This window comes from Dendronephthya gigantea, unplaced genomic scaffold (genome assembly GCF_004324835.1).
Source record: "Dendronephthya gigantea isolate DGI-Jeju-01 unplaced genomic scaffold, DenGig_1.0 000158F, whole genome shotgun sequence".
NCBI classification, from domain to species: domain Eukaryota; kingdom Metazoa; phylum Cnidaria; class Anthozoa; order Malacalcyonacea; family Nephtheidae; genus Dendronephthya; species Dendronephthya gigantea.
The window spans coordinates 287,440-309,414 of NW_021163168.1; the positions used below are offsets into that span (position 1 = coordinate 287,440).

The 21,975-nt window shown below is 35.6% G+C and overlaps 2 protein-coding genes across 2 annotated transcripts; both read left to right on the forward strand.

Annotated features, from left to right (window-relative positions):
* The first annotated feature begins 2,698 nt into the window (after positions 1-2,698).
* LOC114537511 (cartilage matrix protein-like) lies at positions 2,699-8,149 on the forward strand. The gene is made up of 4 exons (XM_028558550.1): positions 2,699-2,751; positions 5,810-5,837; positions 6,138-6,439; positions 6,886-8,149. Exons 1-4 carry the CDS (start codon positions 2,710-2,712, stop codon positions 7,192-7,194), a joined length of 681 nt encoding a protein of 226 aa, XP_028414351.1. The 5' UTR covers positions 2,699-2,709; the 3' UTR covers positions 7,195-8,149.
* Positions 8,150-19,850: 11,701 nt separating this feature from the next.
* On the forward strand, positions 19,851-20,882 carry LOC114537502 (D(2)-like dopamine receptor). Its single transcript, XM_028558542.1, has one exon. It carries the CDS (start codon positions 19,869-19,871, stop codon positions 20,880-20,882), a length of 1,014 nt encoding a protein of 337 aa, XP_028414343.1. The 5' UTR covers positions 19,851-19,868.
* The last annotated feature ends 1,093 nt before the right edge of the window (positions 20,883-21,975 follow it).

Sequence of the window (21,975 nt, forward strand, 5' to 3'; positions counted from 1 at the left end):
TGCAATTACATTACAAATTCACAAAATATGCAGGCCCTGTCATTCGCATAATATGCTGGTCCTGCAATCTTTCGCTCTTCATGTGGAACAATTCACTCCTAAGTATCAGTGATTGCAGACCTGATGACTTTTGACCGCGAGCACAATTCTTTGATGTTTTCACTGGGTATTTTATTTATTTCGCCTTACAGCAGGCATGCCTGATGTTGCATCTTGGGTTGGAAAATATTTTTCGTGGTCTTTTTAAAAATATTGTTAAGACTGACGCTATATGATACAACCGACTATATGAATGTATACCAAATTTAGATTACGCTATGATTATTCAGCGAGTGTAAAATATTAATTTCTGACGCATAACAACAATATTCCCCATTTAGGGGGATATTGGGAAATTTCCCGTTATTCCCCAAAAAACAACAAGTCACCAACTGCTGTTGTGCTCTAATTAAATCGACAAGCAAATTGGCGTTCCAATGGACCTTTGCATAATAAACCAATTTTGATCTAGGTAACAAGAACGAAATATATAACCACAGCTAAAAAGAGCATACCAGAATTGGTATATAATTTGGCTGCAAAATGTCGCTAATGGTTGGAAAATATAGCCATGCGAAATTGGCAAATTTGTATACTTTTACTACGGCCAGAAGCGTGTAACTAATTTAGTTACACGCATCCCGATTCCGGTAGTAAAAAAGTATACAAAATGACCATATTTACTATATTTCGCATCCAAACTTAACCATTACCAGAAATTTGCGACATGATAATTTGCATTTATACTAATTTGCATTTAACTTTCAGCATAATGGCCTTCAACGTTTACTATTAAATACATATAGCAAATATACAAAACTTAAAAATGCCGTTTTCCTAGACCTCGCCTACTGTTTGCCGACCTCTGCGTCAATAGAACAGCCGTTTCCCAACGTTTTAATGATCGAATTACTTACCTTAAATATTTCTACGTTCGGCCAACTGATTGTGAACAAATGTGTGTATAGCCTTCGTATTGTTCAAGTTCCTGATAAGACTTATAATATTTTTTAAAGTGATTGCAGTGAAAATCCGAGCCGTACAGAAAAGTTTATACACAAATACGAAAGACAATATCTTTAACAATTTTTTTGGTATATTACACGTCAATTCATCAACTACCTGAATCGAAATATTTGAATCAATGTGAGCGATTTTATAAGTTCGTTGACAGAACACGGATAAAACTTTGAGCAATATATTTTTAAATTTGGCAGAGTGTAGAAATGCCCAAGCTAAAAAATTTGGTCACCAAAACGTTTCTAAACAGCTGCTCTACCGATCTAGAGGTCGGCAAACAGTAGGCAAGGTCTAAGGCAACGGCATTTTTAAGTTTTGTATATTTACTATATGTATTTTATAGTAAAAGTTGAAGGCCATTATGCTGAAAGTTAAATGCAAATTAGTATACATGCAAATTATCATGTCGCAAATTTCTGGTAATGCAATTAATTTGACTAAGTTTAGTACGCACTTTTCAAAACCTTTTTGTTACCTAAATCAAACGTTGGTCTATTATGCAAAACGACAATTAAGATAAGCAGTGCCCAAATTCGTTCGGTCTTCTCCTGTGAGCGAGCCCAACCAGGGAAATTTTCACCAATTTTTTTACTCGTGCGAACACCTGAAACCGAACGTTCGAAATTCGCGCCAAGAATAGTTATATATATGGTTATTATATTGTACTCAATGACGTTACAGTTTTACGGTGAGATGTACACATACTACATGCTTTGGAATTGCGAACGTAAATTTTATTTGTCTCATGCAGTGTAACACACTTTGCGATTCCAACGTAGGCCGTATGCTTTGTACGTTGGATCATAAGTAACATAATAATATATAATTATCCCAGAAACTGAGCATTTGTTTTCCTTTAAGTAATCATCCTATTATTTACTTACTTAATGCATGTATCTTTATAAATCGATATATACGTAGTAAATTTAAAGTGCATGCATGCTAAAATACAATATACATGCCATATATTGTAAAATTTTTGTGTACAAAGGCAAAAGAACGTGCCATAAGTTTTGAAAAAGAATAGCTAAATATCGCTAACAAAACATGCTAATTTTACAAAATTGTTCTTTGTTAACAAACTGCAAATAAGCATTTGAACCTATTCGATGGCGATTATTGATATAAATTCATATTAGTAATATTTTGTTCTTGCCGACAGCCAATCATTTGAAGGCAGCTTTCGTTTTAATTAAATGCTTCGCGTGCAACTTGTGCTAACAATTGCAGATGCTTCAATTTGGTACCAATTTTACTATTTTCGTTAAGCTACTTATCGTATGTACATTATTGCATAACTGTTTAGATTGACCGACAATTTAAGACTGCGTGAGATGAACCTATATATGACTCACTCTCACAATGGCAGTCTTGTTAGGCATCTGTCCGTTAATTTTTCTCCTCACAACGCTCCAACTAAGCGAATGCCAGATGATCATTAATCAAGCAATGTTTCGGAAAAGTCAACAGAAATACTTAGCAAATCATGTCATTGATTCCCAACATGCGAATACCGAGTTGGAATGCTCCATGCATTGTGTTGGTGATCAATCGTGTGCTTCAGTGAATTTTAAAACCTCTGGAACCGGTAAAGGTCTTTGTGAGCTCAACAGTAAGACAAATAAAGCGATATCTTACGTTGATGGGAGCATGCATAACCCAGAATTCAACCATCTTTACAAAGTTAAAGAAGTAAGTATACGAAATGTTCTCCCTACAGAGTTGAATGTTACATTTTACGACAATAACAAAGCGCTTGCATATAGCTATTATGCATTAAAAACATTTGAATTAAGGGGGCTGATTATACAGGGAAACCTTTCCGGCGGAAATCGTTTTAGAATGTCATAGAAGTTTTAGTCTGGGTTGATCGAGTGATGTATTATGAGAGATATAGGGATATTAGCCTTGGATCCTACCTGAGCCATGTCGACACTTCAAACGTTTTAAATGGCAAATGTGAAATTGCCCGATCTTAACCTCCTATTAGTAGCATTTTTATCCGGGCTGAAATTTGTTTGGAATTACATATTAACAAAGGGTCAAAGCGTTGCGTTTTAGTTAAACCCGCGTTGACACAAACTAAGCTATAAAAAGTTTTTCATGAATTAATAATATATTTGTTAGTCGAACAATTAGAAGCGACTAGTATATAAGTATCTCCTGCCTAGTTCAGCCCAATTTAAACAACTTTGTATTTTTGCGAGCGAATTCGGCTCTCCCACAGAGTAAAGGTACTTGGATGCGACCATATGTCACGCAGAATGTCACAGCCATGCATGTCAGTTTGACTTTACATAATATATAAAGCAGGTGTGTTTGCCATTCTAGTAAGTTTGGGAAATAGAACGGCAACGGCAACCGCTTCCTTATCAACAATGGCATTGATCCTTTAAGACAAAAGAAAATCTAAATTACGCGTGGCCTTTCACGTTGTACAATGCCGTAGTTGCTGAAACGATATCGTGACTTACACCAATTTCACGGTGCACCACAACGCGGCAACAGTTAATTTGTCAATGTTGTTTGGATTATTAGAAGCAATTTTGCTGATCGACCATATTTATATTAGTTAATAACAGTTTCAGAGAAAGAGAAAACTTGAAAAGGCAAATGAAGTCCATATCTCGTATTTTCTTTGAATACCACAATATTAGGTTATAGGAGTATATTTAGGAATATATTTTGCCGTTGCGGAGTTGCGGTTGCCGTTGTATTTCCCAAACTCACTTCTGTACTGATCAAGACGGCACACTTTACATTTTATTGAATAAATTTTTCGAATACACAAGATAAAGTAATATTGTTGATATTGCTCTGCCAAGTTTTTTAGTTGCATTGAGCTCTGACCTAGTCAGAGTAACAATTTATTGCCATGTAATAAATGTGGTATAACAACTGCCTAAAATAGGTTTGATAGCCATTTGGGCCTAAATTTAGGAAGTTGATGTATTTCATATCGACATTGTCTAATAAAAAGATGGCCAATGTAAAACATGCCCATTTACAGGCTCCCAATTAAAAGTTTTTCATCAGGCACCATTTCACATGCCTATCCTCGAAACTTATTTATTTCATCTCATGCAACAAATATGGTTTACTATTTATCGATGAAACTGGAAGATCTCTTCCACTTACGCGTTTTTCATAGGCACGTACACGCAACGTAAAAGTCTAAATCCTTATACATGTTACCTTTGAAAAAAAGTTAGTGAATAAATCGAAGGAACTTAGTTTTCTGTATATTTTAGCATTAGTTGACCTAGATGTTGAATAATAAAAATTTAAAAGCATTTTTCCGCACGTGTACGTACGTATAAAAAACGCGTAAGTGGAAAGCAGCCTTAGTTAAGGCTTGGTGAACACCGTAGGTCAGTCAACAACCACGATAACACCAAACCTGTTGCTAGACACTTTACTTCTGGACTCTGGTAATCATTGTATCACGGGGATAAGAATTAGAGCCCTCTGTCCCATTTCCGGTACTAAAGAAGTGCGACTCATCAACAGCCTTGGCACTCTTCATCCCTCCTACATAAATAAAAGACTCTCTTTCATTTAAGCTGATTCACCCAGAGTAATATGACTTCCTTTTTTAGTTTGCATCAAAACTGTTTGTAATATATTTTCGTTGCTGATCAGGCTTCCCTTGTTGCGGGCTATTCTAACCCACAATCAGGCGTCTCTTTGGCAACGTAATGTATTGCAATTTGTTTTGATTTTTTGTTTTCTATTGGTCCATTTTAATCACGTGTTTTGCCCCCATACGAAACATGCATTCTCCCCTATTTATTTTCGTACTAAGGGCTGTTTATATGAGCCCGGTTAGGAATTTTTGCTGAAAACTCATCTCAGAAAGAGCGTTGCCGACAAAATCCCTCGCCCCTCTAACTTATTGTTCTTGCTATCTTGGGGTTGACTACTCAGGTGTTACATTACATATTAATTTTAAATTAGGCCAAGAAAAAAATATTTCTAATTAAAACTTTCTAAAGAAAAATATGAGGTGCACGTGCATTAGTTTTTACTTTGTATATTGTTTAAAACATGTTCAGGGCAATTTAATCCAGATATTTATGTGCGTATACAAGCATGATAATTATACATGATAATTAAACATTTAAATAAGCAAATTAACGCGTGAAAAGTGAAAACATAATAAGATATTGAGATTATTATAGTGAAATGTTGACTCTTTATGTTGACATGCATTTGAGTTAAAAAAATCAAGCGAAGTAGTGAACAGAGTACATCTCTCAGACGCAAAAATCGAAGACGATTCTATAAAATCAAGTGCGTTTCAGACGTCGAACTTTTCGTACGTGTGCCGAATCAAATACAAAAAAATCAGGTCATTAACATTAGGTTTAGTTATTCCGAAAGCTTTTTAAACTTTATTCGTCCCCCTGAGCTTAAAAAGCTGTTTCATGACATGAACAATTATTGAAGCCATGCATATAATTATGGTAAAGCTGTTCCCTTATGCTAAAAAAACAAGATTATTATTACATTATACTGCTATTCTGGATCGTGTCTTTCAGTATAGCGGTTTCCCATGTAGTTATTTCATGCCTTGTTTATAAAATAATGTAAGATTATGGAAGCAAAACCCTTGAACCAAGCACCAAAATTAATTGATATTCGGTAATATATATGTGCTCTTCTAATTGTCATTATGTTTACCCCCGCACTACTTTTTTTGTGTAATTGAAAATACTGTTGATATTGTTTTGTTTGATTCCATTTGTAGAAGGCTTCTGGTGTTCCGCCAACCTCAGGTAAGATTAGCATTAAAGAAAGCGAGTAGGCAAAACTATGTTTATGTGTGAAAATGAAGAAAGAGAAATTTGAAATTCATATAATACGTGCTAAAGAGCGCTTTTTAATTATTGAATTGTTTTGATTATTTGAAATAATTAATAGAGAGTAAATATGAAGTTTTAAGTTCCAATTTGGCACCCAATAGTACATTTTTATGATTGATACCCATATTAAAGTTTACGTGCATTGCCCCGATTATCGATAGTCTTGCCCGGAACGGTTATTCAATCCATGGAAAACTCTAAATTTTCCTATAGAGGAAATGTGCCTTAAGAAAAAACATGATATTTTGATGGTTGTTGATGGGTCTGGCAGCGTCGGGGAAGCAAATTTTGATAAAGTGAAAGAATTCATCCAGAAACTTAACACAAAGTTTGATATTGGACCAGGAAGGACACAGGAAGCGCTCGTGCAATTTGGTTCTCCATCACATACACGAGTCGAGTTCAATCTTGGGGAAAAGAAGACGTTGAAGGAAGTAAATCAAGGAGTTAAACAGATGAAATATCTGAGGTCGGGAACCGCAACTGGGGATGCTTTAAGGAAAAGTAGAGCCATGGTAAAATTGTCCGAAATTCTCGCAAGAAAGCATGTCAATTAAGGTGTAGCGAAAGCTTTAAACAATTGCATGTCACAATCAATTGACATTATATATCTGACATGGGATTCCATCGCAACTGGGGATGCTTTAAGTAAAAGTAGAGACATGGTAAAATTGTAATGTTATATTATTATCTCTGCGTGAAAGTATCGATTGTACGCATATTACCTGGTAGATAAAAACCCTCGTCTTTTCAGATCAATGTCGGAAATTGCCGCTAGAAAGCATGTCAATTAAGGTGTAGCGAGACTTTAAACGATAGCATGTTGAAATCGATTGACATTAATTTTGAATAATCGTCGCTTTGGCTTCAAGCGTTTACGAAACATATGATACAGTTTATAACTAGAAATCTGCACAACAGAGAGCCACAGCACTAAATGTTTTCCATAATTTGAATGCAGGTTTTCAATGGAACTGGCAATGACCGTCCTGATGCCCCCAACGTCCTTGTACTCTTCACAGATGGCCAAAGCAACGATGACCAAGGTGTTGACTACCAAGTTGAACAAGCAAAGATATTAAAAAATGACGGTGTGAAAATTATTGCAGTGGGAATGGGAGAAACTGTTATAATAGAGGAACTTCGTACGAAAATGCGGCAAATAGCAAGCATGGCTGCTGACAGTAGTGATCCTCTGATGTTTGAAACAAATTTCGCAAATTTGGATTCGATTTCCAATAATATTACCACTGCAATCTGTGGCGTGTGAACCGTATAAAATATGTCGGAAATCCTACAGTACCACAATCCGTCAAGTTCGTTGAAACATTGTTAGCAACAATCGTATTTATTTATAGCGAACGACAAAACTAGGGAATACATATAGTTAAATTTTGCGGGTCCCTATTTCTGGGTCACCCTGTTGCAGCTTAACTGCAAGAAAAATTAATGCGTAACTTCTATTCTGCATGAGCCATATAGGTGTGCAATATATATACCACAGGATAAATTGGATAGCGTACAAATTTTCACCACCATTAGCTGGACCAATGTAAACATATTGAAATAAGCTATGGCTGTTAGGCCCAGTTACACAATACGAGTCACCGGATTAGTTTTCGCACCGGATTATCAACGTTGATTCGATATACATATGGTGTCGGATTTGTTTTGATTAAACGATACCGGATTGATTTAAAATACAAACCAAATAACGGGCAACGAGGGGAAGCAAACAGTCCAAAATAAATACTCTCGTGTGCAGGCAATGAAGTAGAACTTCTTTTGGAGTCGGTAACCTTTGCAAGCGCGTTATATGTCCTTTTATTTTTCCTCGAAACATTATTTTGAGTAAGTAAGAGAAGCGATAAATACCGGATTAGAGCGATTACACGGAAACAGAAATTAACCGAATCATTTTTGAAGTCACCTCCAGAGCGGAGTGATTTTCATTTAGTGGAGGCGGTACCGGATTGCTACATCGTCGTGTAACTGCAACGTCTATCTCATACCGAGATTATTCCGATCAAGCAATCCGGTACTCTACTAATCCGAAATCCTGTAACTGGGGTCTTAGTGTACAGCGCCGGATATCTTATTGATAATCTGATATCAGCTGTATGCTTGTATATATGGCACTCAATATACTTATGTATAATAATATATAATTGCTAAAAGCACTTTAGAATACCTTATGTAATATAAGCGTTGTATAAATTGTAAATCATCACTGCTTTTATTATCTTTACTACGTTTTCTTGTAATAATACTGATTTATCAGTAGCTATCATATATATTAAATGCCTTTTTCTGCTAGTTATTTTTGTCTTAAATGTGCACATATTTCAGTTACGTCCGCGTCTACAGCTATGGCGCAAGAATTTTCACTATACATTTTGTGTTCACTGTTGCAAATTTTTTATCCCAAACAGTGCTAATCGATCGATGCTTTTTGTAAACAACGGACCGCCCCATCCGTATATATATATATATAATTCGACCACATATTTTTACAATCCGTCGAACATGCATTTCACGAAACGCGAATATTCACGTGTGTTTTGCGGGTGGTTGCCGTGTTAAACACTTAAAGATTAGCGATTAAAGCAAACGACATTCTCAGTTGATTTTATGTCTCAGTTACCAAAGAAACTTTCACTACGGTGTTCCCGAGTATTAAAGACAAATGAACTTAATGAAGCTTAAGAATTAAAAGTTTAGCCTTTGTGTTAGTTGATTTCAAGTGTAAACTTCATTCACTAAATTTCAGGTTATCAGTTCTGCTATGGCAATAGCTATATTATTACAAGAATATAATGCTCTGCTTTCTTGTGCATGCTTGCAAAGTACCACAAGTGATAAAAGTTTAACATGATTCAAAATGCGTATAAACGCTGTTGTATAGTAGAATTGTCAAATAAAAACTTCCATTGCCGTAATAAAACTACATGCCTATAATATAACGTCATTATTAATCTTTTTTTGCCACCTAAATTATTTTAGTATATCTATAATCATCATGTAATTGGACTACTATGCCTGATGAACCGATATATATCCCTCGTCTTTATAATATACCCATGAAAAACCGAATCTGGTATTCCTACTATGTCGAATATAGCTCAGTATTTACAGCATTATTATCTGCATGGGTAGATAATCTCCATTTTACTCTATAGCATTAAACATTTTTGGTGCTCGAAGAACGTGGATTTTATTTAATCCAAATACATAACGAGAGGCACGCAATGCGTACATGTGGCTAGCCAATAGTTAAATAGAGGTCACTGGCGCTTACCAGTGAATGTTGTATGAAATAGATCACCAAAATAATCTAGACGAGTATAAGCAATATTATATTTGTTGCAATGCCTACACAGTATATATATACAACAGGATATATATATATATATATATATATATATATATATATATATATATATATATATATATATATATATATTTATATATATATACACCCATTTGCAAAAACGTTGGCCGCAGATAGATAGATAGATACTCGAAGTCTAATAGAATTACATATGAATACATTTGCATGGGATTTCAATCATATTACACAACATATGCAATTCTAATTAGATTTCGAGTATCTATCTATCTATCTATCTGCGGCCAACATTTTTGCAAATGGGTTATATATATTATAATATATATATATAATATTATATAATATATAATATAAATATATTATATATATATTATATAATTAATATATATATATATATATATATAATATAATATATATATATATATATATATATATTTTTTTTTTCCGCACCTGTTCGTCGGCGAATTCGATTTGTTGTTCCATTCCATTGCTCTATATTCGCTAACTTCTTTTACGCTTGCCCCCATGTTAAACTTGTGTTCTTCGAAAACCTCTTTCATGTCGTACCCCCTTCATTATTGCTTTGATAGATGAACACAGTCTGTCCGAGACTGTGCAATTTAGCAAGAGCAGAATCTGTTTTCTTAGCTGTAAAGTATAAAAGCTACACTATTTCCGGACACCACTGTAACTAAAACTGTTTTTAGGATAATTGGTGCAAGCTAATGAAAAGTTTCTTCACGGAGTCTCGAAGTGAATAGTTACATCGTTCCGATTACATCGTTCAAATTTTGAATCATTGCATCTCTGTGGTTTTCCGGGCGTAAAAATCGAGCAATTCTTTGAGAATCTATGCAATTTATCAGCTTATGTTATGAATTACGAGCATTCAATGCAATACAAATATGATTTGGAAGGTTTATTCCATAAATGGAGCTAAGAGGTTAGGAAAAAACGACGCTGTGTTGTTTATGTATATTGATAGATCTCTCACACGAATATATATTATGTCGATAACAAGTCGATACCTGATATTCTGCATACAGTACTTAAATGATACGATACAAAACAGATATTTTGTGCAGTAATCAAATCATTTTGGCGGTATACAGTATTGATTGTAAGTATATTGCTTTGTATCGATTTACGCGTCGAAGTATCCACATCTTATAGTCATAGACATAATATGCACCGCGGTTTATTTACATTTTTTTAACGCAACTATTTTCGTTACTCTTATGAAATGACGGATAAATTGTTACCATCATATAAATGTAGTGAATGTAGTCACAGTTGTTTGACGAAGAAAAGAGACTAAACTGAGAAAATCGCGCCCGGTTTATATGAGCAACTAAATTAAAATATTCGCGACTAAAGGCGGATTTCCACTTACAGCGAAATCGAACGTTCGCCAGCGAAATATTTGCATATTTTCTTTTGAATTTTAACAGCATAAATAAATTACTTCGACTTGATTGTTCTCAATTCAAAAGAAAATATGCAAATATTTCGCTAGCGAACGATTTCGCTGTAAGTGGAAATCCGCCTTAAGGTAACTTGAGTACTTTGAGAAATTTCTTTTTGATTAATGTTTAACCTAGTTCATTGTATTTTTACTGGCATAAGTCAAAATGTTTACGTTTGGACAAACGTGTGGTTGCTTAGATATTACAGGGCATGGGAACTTTGCATTACCCTAATTCACGTAACTCAGCTAGCTTTTTTAAATATGACATATATTTGGACTTTCAAGTGCGTGTACGTGCGCATGAAAAATGGTAGATACTGCTTTCAACTTACGCGTTTTTTATACGCACGTACACGTATGAAAAATTTTAAATGCTTTTAAATTTTTATTATTTAACATAAATAATGGATACTAAAATATTCAGAAAACTAAGTTCCTTCGATTTATGCACTTAGTTTTTTCAAAGGTAACACGTATATAAGGATTTAGACTTTACGTGCGCCGGTGTGCGTACGTATGAAAAACGCGTAAGTGGAAAACAGTCTTAAGTGGAAAGATAAAAAAAATTCGTATTATAAATTCAATGTGATCATGCACTCATACTCTTGAATTTAAAGAGCTGATATTGCAGTCAAAATATTATTTAAAATGAGCTAACATTTCTATACATAACCTGTATTAGTTTTAATAGCAAAGAAATGTCTTAAGCAATAAGGCTTTCCACATCTACCAAGAAGCGTTTGTGGATAATATCGCCATATTGGTGTGACATTAGTTATTCACAGAAAGTTTTAAAGCGAATTAAGGAGAAGCAAATAGGGGCTAATTTGTATCCAGGGAATGGACGACTGGCACTTTAGACTAATTTCTTATCTGAAAGAGATTAATAAAATTAGTAAAACTGACCAGTTTGGCTGCGGTTTGTTGGATCGGAGAATTACGGAGAATACAGCCATACGAAGTTGAAGAATTTTGTATACTTTTGTATATTACGGCCGGACGTTTTTAACTACAGATTATATATAGTTACACCGCATGGAAGCGCGTGATTCAAAGGTATACAAAATATGCCAACTTCGCGTGGCTATATTTTCCGTATTTTACCAAATTTCGTAGCCAAACTTTGCATTTGCACTAAATCATGTACGCTCTTTCTAGCTGTGGTGATTTATTTTCTTCAAAAATTAGTGTAAAGCTCAAGTCGTCCATTGTTTACTTTTCCAAATCATAATCAGAAATTATGCGAATCGTCAGCAATGGCCCGATTTATACTAGAGACGGATCATCCGTCTAGGCCGTCTAGGCCGAACTTGGGCAAGCCAAAGATAGTTCGTCTTCTAGTTTGTCTGTGACTGTGTAAATACCGCCAAACATGCAGACGGATCATCCACGAACAATTATCCGCATAGTTCGTCTATTTAGACGAAGTTTGAATGTGTAGTTCGCTTTGACGCATCATCCGTCTGTTAGTATATATCAATACAGGGTGGCCGGGGCAAAAAAATCATTATAAAACGGCTCTTGTGCACTCTTTTTATCACATAAACATTTCCCTAATTCCTGTGCACTTTCTAAACGGGCTATCCTGTTTCGTTTCACATATTCGTCTACATACTTCATCTAAATAGACGGATAATCCGTATCGTATAAATCGGGTTCGTTAGATTATTGTTACAGGTCCTAGAAGTTTTTACGGCTCGCTAAATGATTTGAAGCAATCATAATTGTCAGATGGTTCCAATAGGATTTGGCAAATGAATTTGAACTTGAAACTAGCCTTTTTATACACACTGACACTGTATAGCAAGTGCTTTGGGGCCGTTCACAATATACAGTACGTGATACTCTGATAAGTGGGAAGGTGTTTACATGATAGAGTAGTGCTCGTAATTTTTGAAAAGGGATATTGCTAATCGCCACACAAGGTCAAGAGGGATACTGCGGTGTTAAAAAATTATCAAAAAGCGTCACGTATATTTACACGCCTAAAAACGCTCAGGTTGAGGCAAGTTGATACAAACAGGATGGAGCAATGTTGTGCTGCCCACATTGTTCAGAGTTGTTATCAACATTGAACAATAATGTTACACCCGATTCAGTTTCAACAATATTGTTCAATGTTGATAACAACTCTGAACAATGTAGGCAGCACAACATTGCTCCATCCTGTTTGTATCAACTTGCATCAACCTGAGCGTTTTTAGGCGTGTAGTATAAACGTCCTCTTTGTCATCATAATTGGGGAGCGGTCACTTACGCAAAGTAGAATGTTAATTCAACATTGCTGAGCAGTCGTATATAGCATAACGAAAAAGTTCATTCACCTTGCACAGATATAGCTACAGGAAGAGAAGAAAAAGCTTTCACGGGTTTGAAATTCATTTTTTGGATTGTTCTGGTGAGTTAACATGCACAAGCTTTATGAGTAATTGCCTGTACTATTCCCAGGTTGCTTCAAATTTGACTTTTAGTTCAATATTTTCCTATATACCTTATGTTTGAACATTTCAGTCAAAATTGGGATCGAATAAACAGTTTCGCTGATGAATTATTTCTAGTTACTTCTAACGCTTTAATGTTTTTAAATCAAACTTCGCTTACCTGACCAGGATTGAAAAGAACTTGGACTGTAAGACTTATATAAATGCATGAATCCTGAAATGACAAGGAAAGCTTTCTCGTTACTTTCGTACAAAATTTTGTCCTAGTTTGGAGTCCGCCAAGCAAATAGCTGCAATTTAGTTGCCCAAATACTGCTGCATAATATGTTGCTGTATATAACTGTACATGACCTATGCTCTACGGGAAATCTTTGAAACTATGATTAAACCAACAAATGTGATGCGTGTAGAACAGCTTTCTCATGCATCAGTCAGAGTTCCGTTAGATCGTGAAGTCTGCCAAATAGAAAGGAGCAGTGTGGCAGTGTCTTCAATCAACTTTGCATCAAATGTGGTATATACCACACTTGTTGCCAAATAGATATTTCACATTTTAGTCCGTAACAAATGCTTGGTGGTAATATGTGCGAATTAATGATATATGCGCAAAAAAGATTAAGGAGCAGATAAAAACCCAAATGCGCACGTTGTCGTCGACGACTCCCCTACTGCTATTTGCAATCAAACGCGTCGCGCGCCGAATTTTTATCGTTGTTTGCTAGCTGCCAACGTGACGATCACCCCTACTCAACGTTACGTTCTGCCCTGATCAACTTTATGTATGTTCTGATTCAATATGCAGCGATGATTTGAGTGATAGTTTTAAAAAAATATTTCAACCGTCAACTCGGCTAATTTTATTTAGTAAACACTCTACTGGCGAAAGTGTGCAGTGAATCTTATATAAATGTAAGAATATACAGCATCTTACATTGATTATCACTCGTGTATCGTTGCGTTCACAATAGCCCATCCATATACTAACGTAACGTTGAGTGTGGGTGAACGTAACGTTTAGTAGAGGTTAGTTGAAGTAACGTTGACTGCTAATAAACAACGGTAAAAATTCGGCTCGCGGCGCGTTTGATTGCAAATAGCAGTAAAGTGGTTGACAAAGTTCAACCTTCATGTCAGCATTCCAAGTTATTTCCAAATATATTTCCAAATATATATTAGCCATATGATTTTAATATGTGTACAAATTTAAGCATATTCTGAAATCTATAAGTCAGATAAACAGCCATTAATACTGCATAGAATTCTATTTTTATCTTTAAAATTTCAACGTCAGTAGCGTTAAAGGCGGTATGTAAACGGCGGCGGCGAATTGCTTCCTTTCAGTACAGCGCTACCCAGTAATTATTCTGCAAGAATTTGTCCGCAAAGACGACCAGAATTCTCACCATTATTTAGATTTTTAGTTTTATTTTTTAAGAGGCAGGTTTGCATGTTTATAAAGTCTGTTATTTGAATATATACCCAACGTTCTTGGTACAGTTAGTAAAATACGAAACAAAGACTTAGTCGTTTTGGACTCAGTTTCTTGATTGGCATTGTATTTCCTCATTTTAGGACAAGTTTGCTTTAGATATAATGTTAATTAAGATTGGGATGTCAATTGAGGATCGCAGACAATGGGGTTATAGATATAAGAGTATGCTTAAATTTGTACACATATCAAAATCGTATGGCTAACTAATGAAAATATATTTCAGAAATAACTTAGAGCGCAGTTGCCCTGAAGGTTGAACTGGCCTCACCTGGCTCCCTCCAAATAATTCACCGGGCTCTGATCAGCCGTACTTTGACTATTGTTCTTCTATTTGGGGTGTCTGTGATCAAAACTTAGACACCCCCGGGGAAATCAACGTATTGTTGTTGGGGCTCAGTGTCTTAAGGTAAAGTTTTACATACATACATACATGCATACATACAACTTTGTCAACCACTTTAGGGGAGTCGTCGACGACAACTTGTCCATTTGGGTTCTTATCTGCTTCTTAATTTTTTTGCGCAATTCCGCGTTTTATCCCCATTTGTGGAATCCGCGTTTTATCCCCATTTGTGGAATCCGCTTACGGAACCCGCGTTTTATCCCCATTTGCAGAATCCGCTTACGAAATCCGCTTCCGCCTTTCTGTTCCGTATTCCGTTTCCGCGTTTTATCCCAACCCTTATTAATTCATAACAGTAGCCGCTTTCGTAGAGAAATTTAGAGTACTTCATTGAAAGCAGGTTAGAAATTATAACAAAGAAAATTTGGATATCTGCATGATACGGCTAAAAGGACATTCTTACAATACAGCCGCCTGCGAGTAACTTGACTTCACTCGGTAAGTAGCGATTTTACAAATGATAATTTATACGATTACATCGCATATTTGAGTTTACAATTTGGGGTATTCCAATTCTTAAACTTTGCAATTTTGACAACCTGCATTGTAGTATATATAGTGCAATCCGCTCCTTGCGCCTTTTTGTTGTGTCTATAGGCTTTCTAGTGAGAAGATTGATTTTTAGTTTAATGCGTTAAACCAAAAGTACGTATAGTATAACGGTTACTGTTGTTGTGCTGTCTAAACTCCAACTATATATAAATCACAAATTTAGGTTATTCGTGCTTAAAAAATAGGATCTTACCTTTACTTTGGTAACGGATAATAAAGCGTCGTATTGAGCCAATACATAACCACGGGATAAACGAATGACAACGCGGTTTCAAGATTAAAGTCCTTCTATACGTAAATTATTTCATCCCACAGTTAGCAAATGGTTGGTGTTCATCATCACTCCGAAGTTTCCATGAACCTTTTAGTCGCGTTTATAAGAATTTACACAAGAAGAAACGACGTACTTACCAAACACAATATTAGACAAACTATATATAGTTTAGTCTTTTGATCAAAACAATATTATAACGTGGGGGCGATCCCAACTATCAGCTGGTAATTTTTGCCTTCACAAGTGTTTGCCGGCATAAATTAACAGTTTTGTTTTGATGCAACGGCTACACTAACGCATTAAATTAAAAATCAATCGTCCGACTAGAAATCGTATAGGCTATAGACACAACAAAAAGGCGCGAGGAGCCGATTGCAAGATATACAGTATACTACAGCTAATTATAATGCAGGTTGTCAAAATTGCGAAGTTTATGAATTGGAATACCCCAAATTGTAAGCGCAAATATGCGAGTGCATGTGAGCAAATATGTAATCGTATAAATTATCATATGCAAATACTCGTTACTTGCGAGTGACTCGGACACTCGCAACTCGTTACTCGCGAGTGAATCCCATCGCCCACTCCCTACTCATGGTGGAAGTCTGTAGCAAGTGATGTATATGATATATCTAATTTTGTAAATATTGTACTATGTTAGTATGTATTATTGTACTATCTCTATATTTTCTTTGTTTTATTCACACGCCCCTCCTGGAAATCAACTATTATCAAATTTCAGTGGGGCTAGCGTGTTTTAAAGAAAGTGATGTATGTGTGTATGTATGTATGTATGAAGTATCGATCTCTATTAACACGAGGAGAAATGTCACAGATATTTGAGAGGAATATTGGGGAAAGAACTTTAGTCATTCGGTAAGATCAACGGCAGCGCCAGTGGGTTAAACATTGCGGATACATGCAGGCTTTTGAAGACGCGGTTAAGTCATTATTTTAAAACTTCCTGAAAAATTAAAAATCGGGACCTTTTGTTTCTGATATAAACAAATAGATGACAGTTTGGCTTAAACTGGCATCATAGTTGCTTTCATTTGTGGGAAGTCAACTGAAACAGATTGACTTCAAGGATCTCAATTAAAAAAAAAATCGAGCGTAAATTTTTGCTCCATCGAAAAATTCAGCCTGGCAGAAAACCACATGCAGGGCGTATCGGCTATCTATCCCCGGGCCTATCCATCACCACAGTGCTAATCTTGTTTACAAGAGATTTAGACTCGTCAAATTTCTCAAATAGATTATTTTTTGCATTTCATACCATGCTACCTACTAAAAATACTTCGTTGGACGTCATCTATGTCTATGATTCTCATGGTAAAATTTCCCTCATGTTATGAAGTACACAGTACATGCATTTGCAAAATTCACTGTGCTTGGTGATTTATTACCTTGAAACTTATCGCCATCATTTAAAGTTTCTTCGTAAAATAGATTGTCATATTCTGAGAGAACATATCTAATTAATCATTCCAATAACCACAGTGAGTTACAATGGAGTAGAAAATTGAATAAAAACATAGCGCATTTTAGACGTATTGAGAGATTTCTACCGGTCTCTCCAATGTAAACCAGAGCACATTCACATAGAATGCGGTACACACCAGGTTTCTGAAGTTCATCGACGCCATCCTTGTGCGTGTAAAGAGCGCGAAACTATTTGTTATTGCTTGCTGGTATATTTGTATTCCAACTTCTCTTAAGATCCTTACGATTTTATACGAAGCTGGACCAATATATAGTAAACAGACAGAGGATAGATATTCGGTGTCTTGTTTATGTCTTAGCTGATCATTCATTACACTGATGAAGGCCTGGGTTAACCAGACCGAAAAATTATATACTTACGTGGTGTACGTTGTACGGGCTACTCATCAATTGTCACCATGCAAACGTACAAGAATATTAGTTTTCAGTGGCTTACATAGCCACAGTATTCAATCCAATTGTTAACAGAAATGAATGAAAACCTTGATAAATCAATGTTTGCATCACACCAATAAAGGGCAAAATGTATTGATTGCTTTCAATTATATTTGCCCCATGTAAGAACCATGTAGACTACCAGTATAACTTTCCTGTACTCAAACTGATAATCAATGTTAAAATGTTCACCATCCATGGTTGTTCATTTACTTCTTTAAGCAACAAGTAAGACTGGCCCGATAATCTTGACAGTTATACATTGCAATTTACAAATGCATTGCAAATGTTCAAGACAATACATCACCAATGACAAATGTTCAGCGGCGTAACTACAGGGTGTCCCAAAAAAACCGAAAACCATTGAAATCACCCATAACAATGTAATTGTTAGAGTTTGAATGCCTAAGCACTCTGTTGGGACCCACAAGTGTGTAAATGTTTGCCATAAGCATTTTTATGCATGCATATGATGCAGTAAAATTTGCTCGTACGCGAAAATGATATTTATTAACAATATTTAAATGTGCATCTCAATCACCATGACCTTCGACATGTCCCCTTTCTGTAGCAACACAAAGCATTTAGCATTTCACTGAGTTGCATTAAATCCCCATAAGCTAAAACTCGTGCACACAGCATTCAAATTTTAACAATGAGTGATTTCAATAGTTTTCGGTTTTTTTGGGGGTACCCTGTAGAACGATAATTGGGGGGTGAATATTCATATATCCAGTTCTGCCTACTACCGGATTTCTTTTGTAACTGCAATAGCTTACAATAGAAATCCGTCGGGCAGAAGTGAATATATGAATATTCACCCCCCCAATTATCGTTCTAGTTACGCCCCTGCAAATGTTCATTCATTACAAATATATACATCATTACAAATTCAAAGAAATACGTTCGTTACAAATGTTAATTCTTTGAATTAGATCTGCTGGGCTTATTATTCATGTCTCACTTAACTTGTATACCAAAGCACACAAACTCATGAGCACGCATTGCTTCCCTGCATTTTGACCAGATGCAACATTACCTTGACTATATAATTATGGTGTAAAGATAATTTTATTACAGGAGCTGGATTTTTTTCACTGTCTTTACATAGTCTATAAGCTTGCAACAATTTATCCTATAATCTAAAAATATTAAAACAGTTAAATTGAAGAGTTACCATGCTAGTATAAATTTCATACCATCCATTTCGAGCTCTTTTCAAGTGTTTTTATAACTATATATAGAAACAGAGGAAAAATGTTTTCTATTTCTTTTATAATTAATATAACTCGATCAAGTGATTCTTTACAAATATTATAATTCGATTCAATTACAAGTTCTCATTACATCGCTTCGCTTGTCAAGTTCGGCCCGTGTTTCTACACAGTTATATAGAATCACGCTTCTTGACCAATCAGCACGCGCGTACTATAAATGTCATATTATAAGTACTATTATTATAATTGTACATAATTTAAGTAATTTAGCTTGTTGGTGCACCACGTAAGTATTTAATGTTGCAAATCTTTCGGTCCGTTAACCCGGGCCTTCATCAGTACAATTGTGGTAGACCAAGTTTAAAAGTGCACTGATGGAGGCCCGGGTTAACGGACCGAAAGCTTTGCAGTATCAAATTCTACGTGGTGTACCAACAAGCTAAATCACTTATTAACTGTTGTTAATCTGCGCAACACGGAAAGGCGGAAGTATGTAATGCGCATGATTGCAATTTCTTGACATGGAAAGCAGAAAGCCCATTTTTAGAATTGGCCTACCACAGTAGCTCAAGTAATAAAACTTTATACGATGTAAAGTCTTCTATACCTTCCTTTTATCAAAATATTATAATTTTAATTATACAACGGGAAACTTTCTCAAACGTCTCGATTTTCAAAATACAACAGCTAGTTTTTTCCTTTTTCTAACTAATTCGAATTCTTAAACAGGACGGATGAATTATTGCAATGACGCCATTCATCAATACCACTGGCACTGCGTTGTTTCGTAATATCTCAAATAGAACAAGAATGGGTCGATGTCATCCGATGCCTTTTTGTGAATGGTCGCGAAATGACTGGATGAAAGTACACGAGTTTGAGGAGAAGCGACTGTTAGCAGTGAAAATTTTCTACATTTTTATTATTATCTTCACGATTTTTGGAAATATTTTAGTTTTGGTTGCGACCTGGAGAGAAAAGAAACTTCATCAACCGAATAAATATTTGATCGCTTGTCTGGCTGTCGCAGATCTTTTGGTTGGTTCACTTGTCATTCCATTACGGCTGTATAGGCTGCATCTGACCAAGACAGAAACATTTGCCATATCTATCCATCTACACCGTTTTATGTTTTGGATTGAAACTATGGCGATAACAACATCTGTTTATACAATGACCATAATTAGTTTTGACCGCTATCTTAAAATCAGCAAGTCGCTACAGTATAGATTGCGAATGACTACATCCAGATTACGAAAAATAATTTTCGTCACCGGTCTTTTTTCCGCGTCATTTTCCACTTATCTCACCATTCCTCGTGCAGGATCCAAAACAAGCCTGTTTGTCAAAGACAAGAAGTTATTGAAAGAAATCCAGACCGCTTTAGCGGTAGTTGGATTTTTCGTACCCACTATTGTAATGCTGGTTATGTACGCCCTAATCTTTATTGTCGCTCACAAAAGACAAAAAATGTTGCGAAATGGAAACCTGGGCCAAATATCCAATCCCCTTGGTCAGCGAACTGCCTTACGCAATGATGTGAAGGTGATTCGGATGCTTTTTCTTGTCGTTGGCCTGTTCATTCTTTGTTGGGGTCCGTTTTTCACGTCTTGGCTGTTAGCTCTTTACTATCCAAACTTTCCTGATTACGACGAAACGTCAGTGAGCTACTGGATTCGCTTAGAGAAAATTAACACAGCAATAATGGAAATACTTCCTATGTTCAACAGTATGTGTAACCCAATAATTTATGCTTGGCTTGATCTAACATACAGGAAAGCGTTCAAAAAACTGTTTCAGCAAATGATTTGTCGCCGAAACTGAAGAATACAATGATTTGGGCCTGATTGTATTATTTTTTTTCACTTTTAGCTATCTTAACTATTTTTCGAACACATGTTTACAGTCAAACTCTAGTCAACCTAGAAATATCATCAAAATTTTTATCCTTTATTAGAAACCGGCGAAAAATGCCGGATCTTAAGGCTTAAATACAATAGGAATTTTAGATTTCTGAAAATGTGGTTCTTTAAAGGATTTTGTGATAAAATAAAAAAAATAAAAGCTTGTATATGGATGTTAATATCTGACATCTAAAATGGATAATGTTCCCAGCTCCAATCCTCTTCCTTCCTCTTCGAAACGAAAATATATTGTTTTATTGTATCCAAACACTGAAATGTTGATGCAGGAAAAGCGGGATAGCATACGGCATTTAAAAATTCAAACTCAGGTGCAAAATAGACTATAAAAAGTCACTCAAATTTGACTAATCATTAAATGTTTAAAAAATATTTTTAAATGGCTGGTTTGAACGACATTACCATGCTCGCTGCAACTATTGCGCATGATTCTTCTTTGGGAGCCTTCTCTCCTATAATTGTCCTCTACAATCGTGTAGCCTCGACCCTACCCGCGCTCCCGCCAGAACGAAATATTAATATTCTACGAAAGTCTAACAAAGCATCAAAAGTAGTATAACAATTGCCTAAAATAGACAAAATACTTCTCGTCGTTTCCACCTGAGGGCCTTCATCAGGAGAGTTAGTATGAAAATAAAAATGGGAAACACATGTTTTGTATGGGGGCAAAACACGTGTTAAAAATGGGTCAATAGAAAGCAGATAATCAAAACAAATTGGAATACATTACGTTGCCAAAGAGATGCCTGATTGTCGGCGAAGAATAGCCCGCAATGAGGGAGGCCTGATCAGCAACGAAAATATTTTACAACCAGTTTTGATGTAAACAAAGAAATGGAATTCATACTACTCTAAGTGAATAAGCCTAAATGAAAGAGTGCCAAGACTGTGGATGAGTCGCATTTCTCTTCGTTTACGGCTATCCTTAGTACCGGAAATGGGACAGAGAGCTCTAATGCTCATGAAAATTGCAAGTGCTTCATTTCTGCATGTCT

What these genes read in the sequence shown, in the direction of transcription:
- LOC114537511 (XM_028558550.1), top strand. Translation starts at nt 2,710, where the DNA reads ATGCATAACCCAGAATTCAACCATCTTTACAAAGTTAAAGAA. An exon ending in TGGTGTTCCGCCAACCTCAG is followed by an intron (nt 5,838 to 6,137) that starts GTAAGATTAGCA and finishes ATTTTCCTATAG; the next exon opens with AGGAAATGTGCCTTAAGAAA. An exon ending in TAAGGAAAAGTAGAGCCATG is followed by an intron (nt 6,440 to 6,885) that starts GTAAAATTGTCC and finishes ATTTGAATGCAG; the next exon opens with GTTTTCAATGGAACTGGCAA.
- LOC114537502 (XM_028558542.1), top strand. Translation starts at nt 19,869, where the DNA reads ATGGGTCGATGTCATCCGATGCCTTTTTGTGAATGGTCGCGAAATGAC.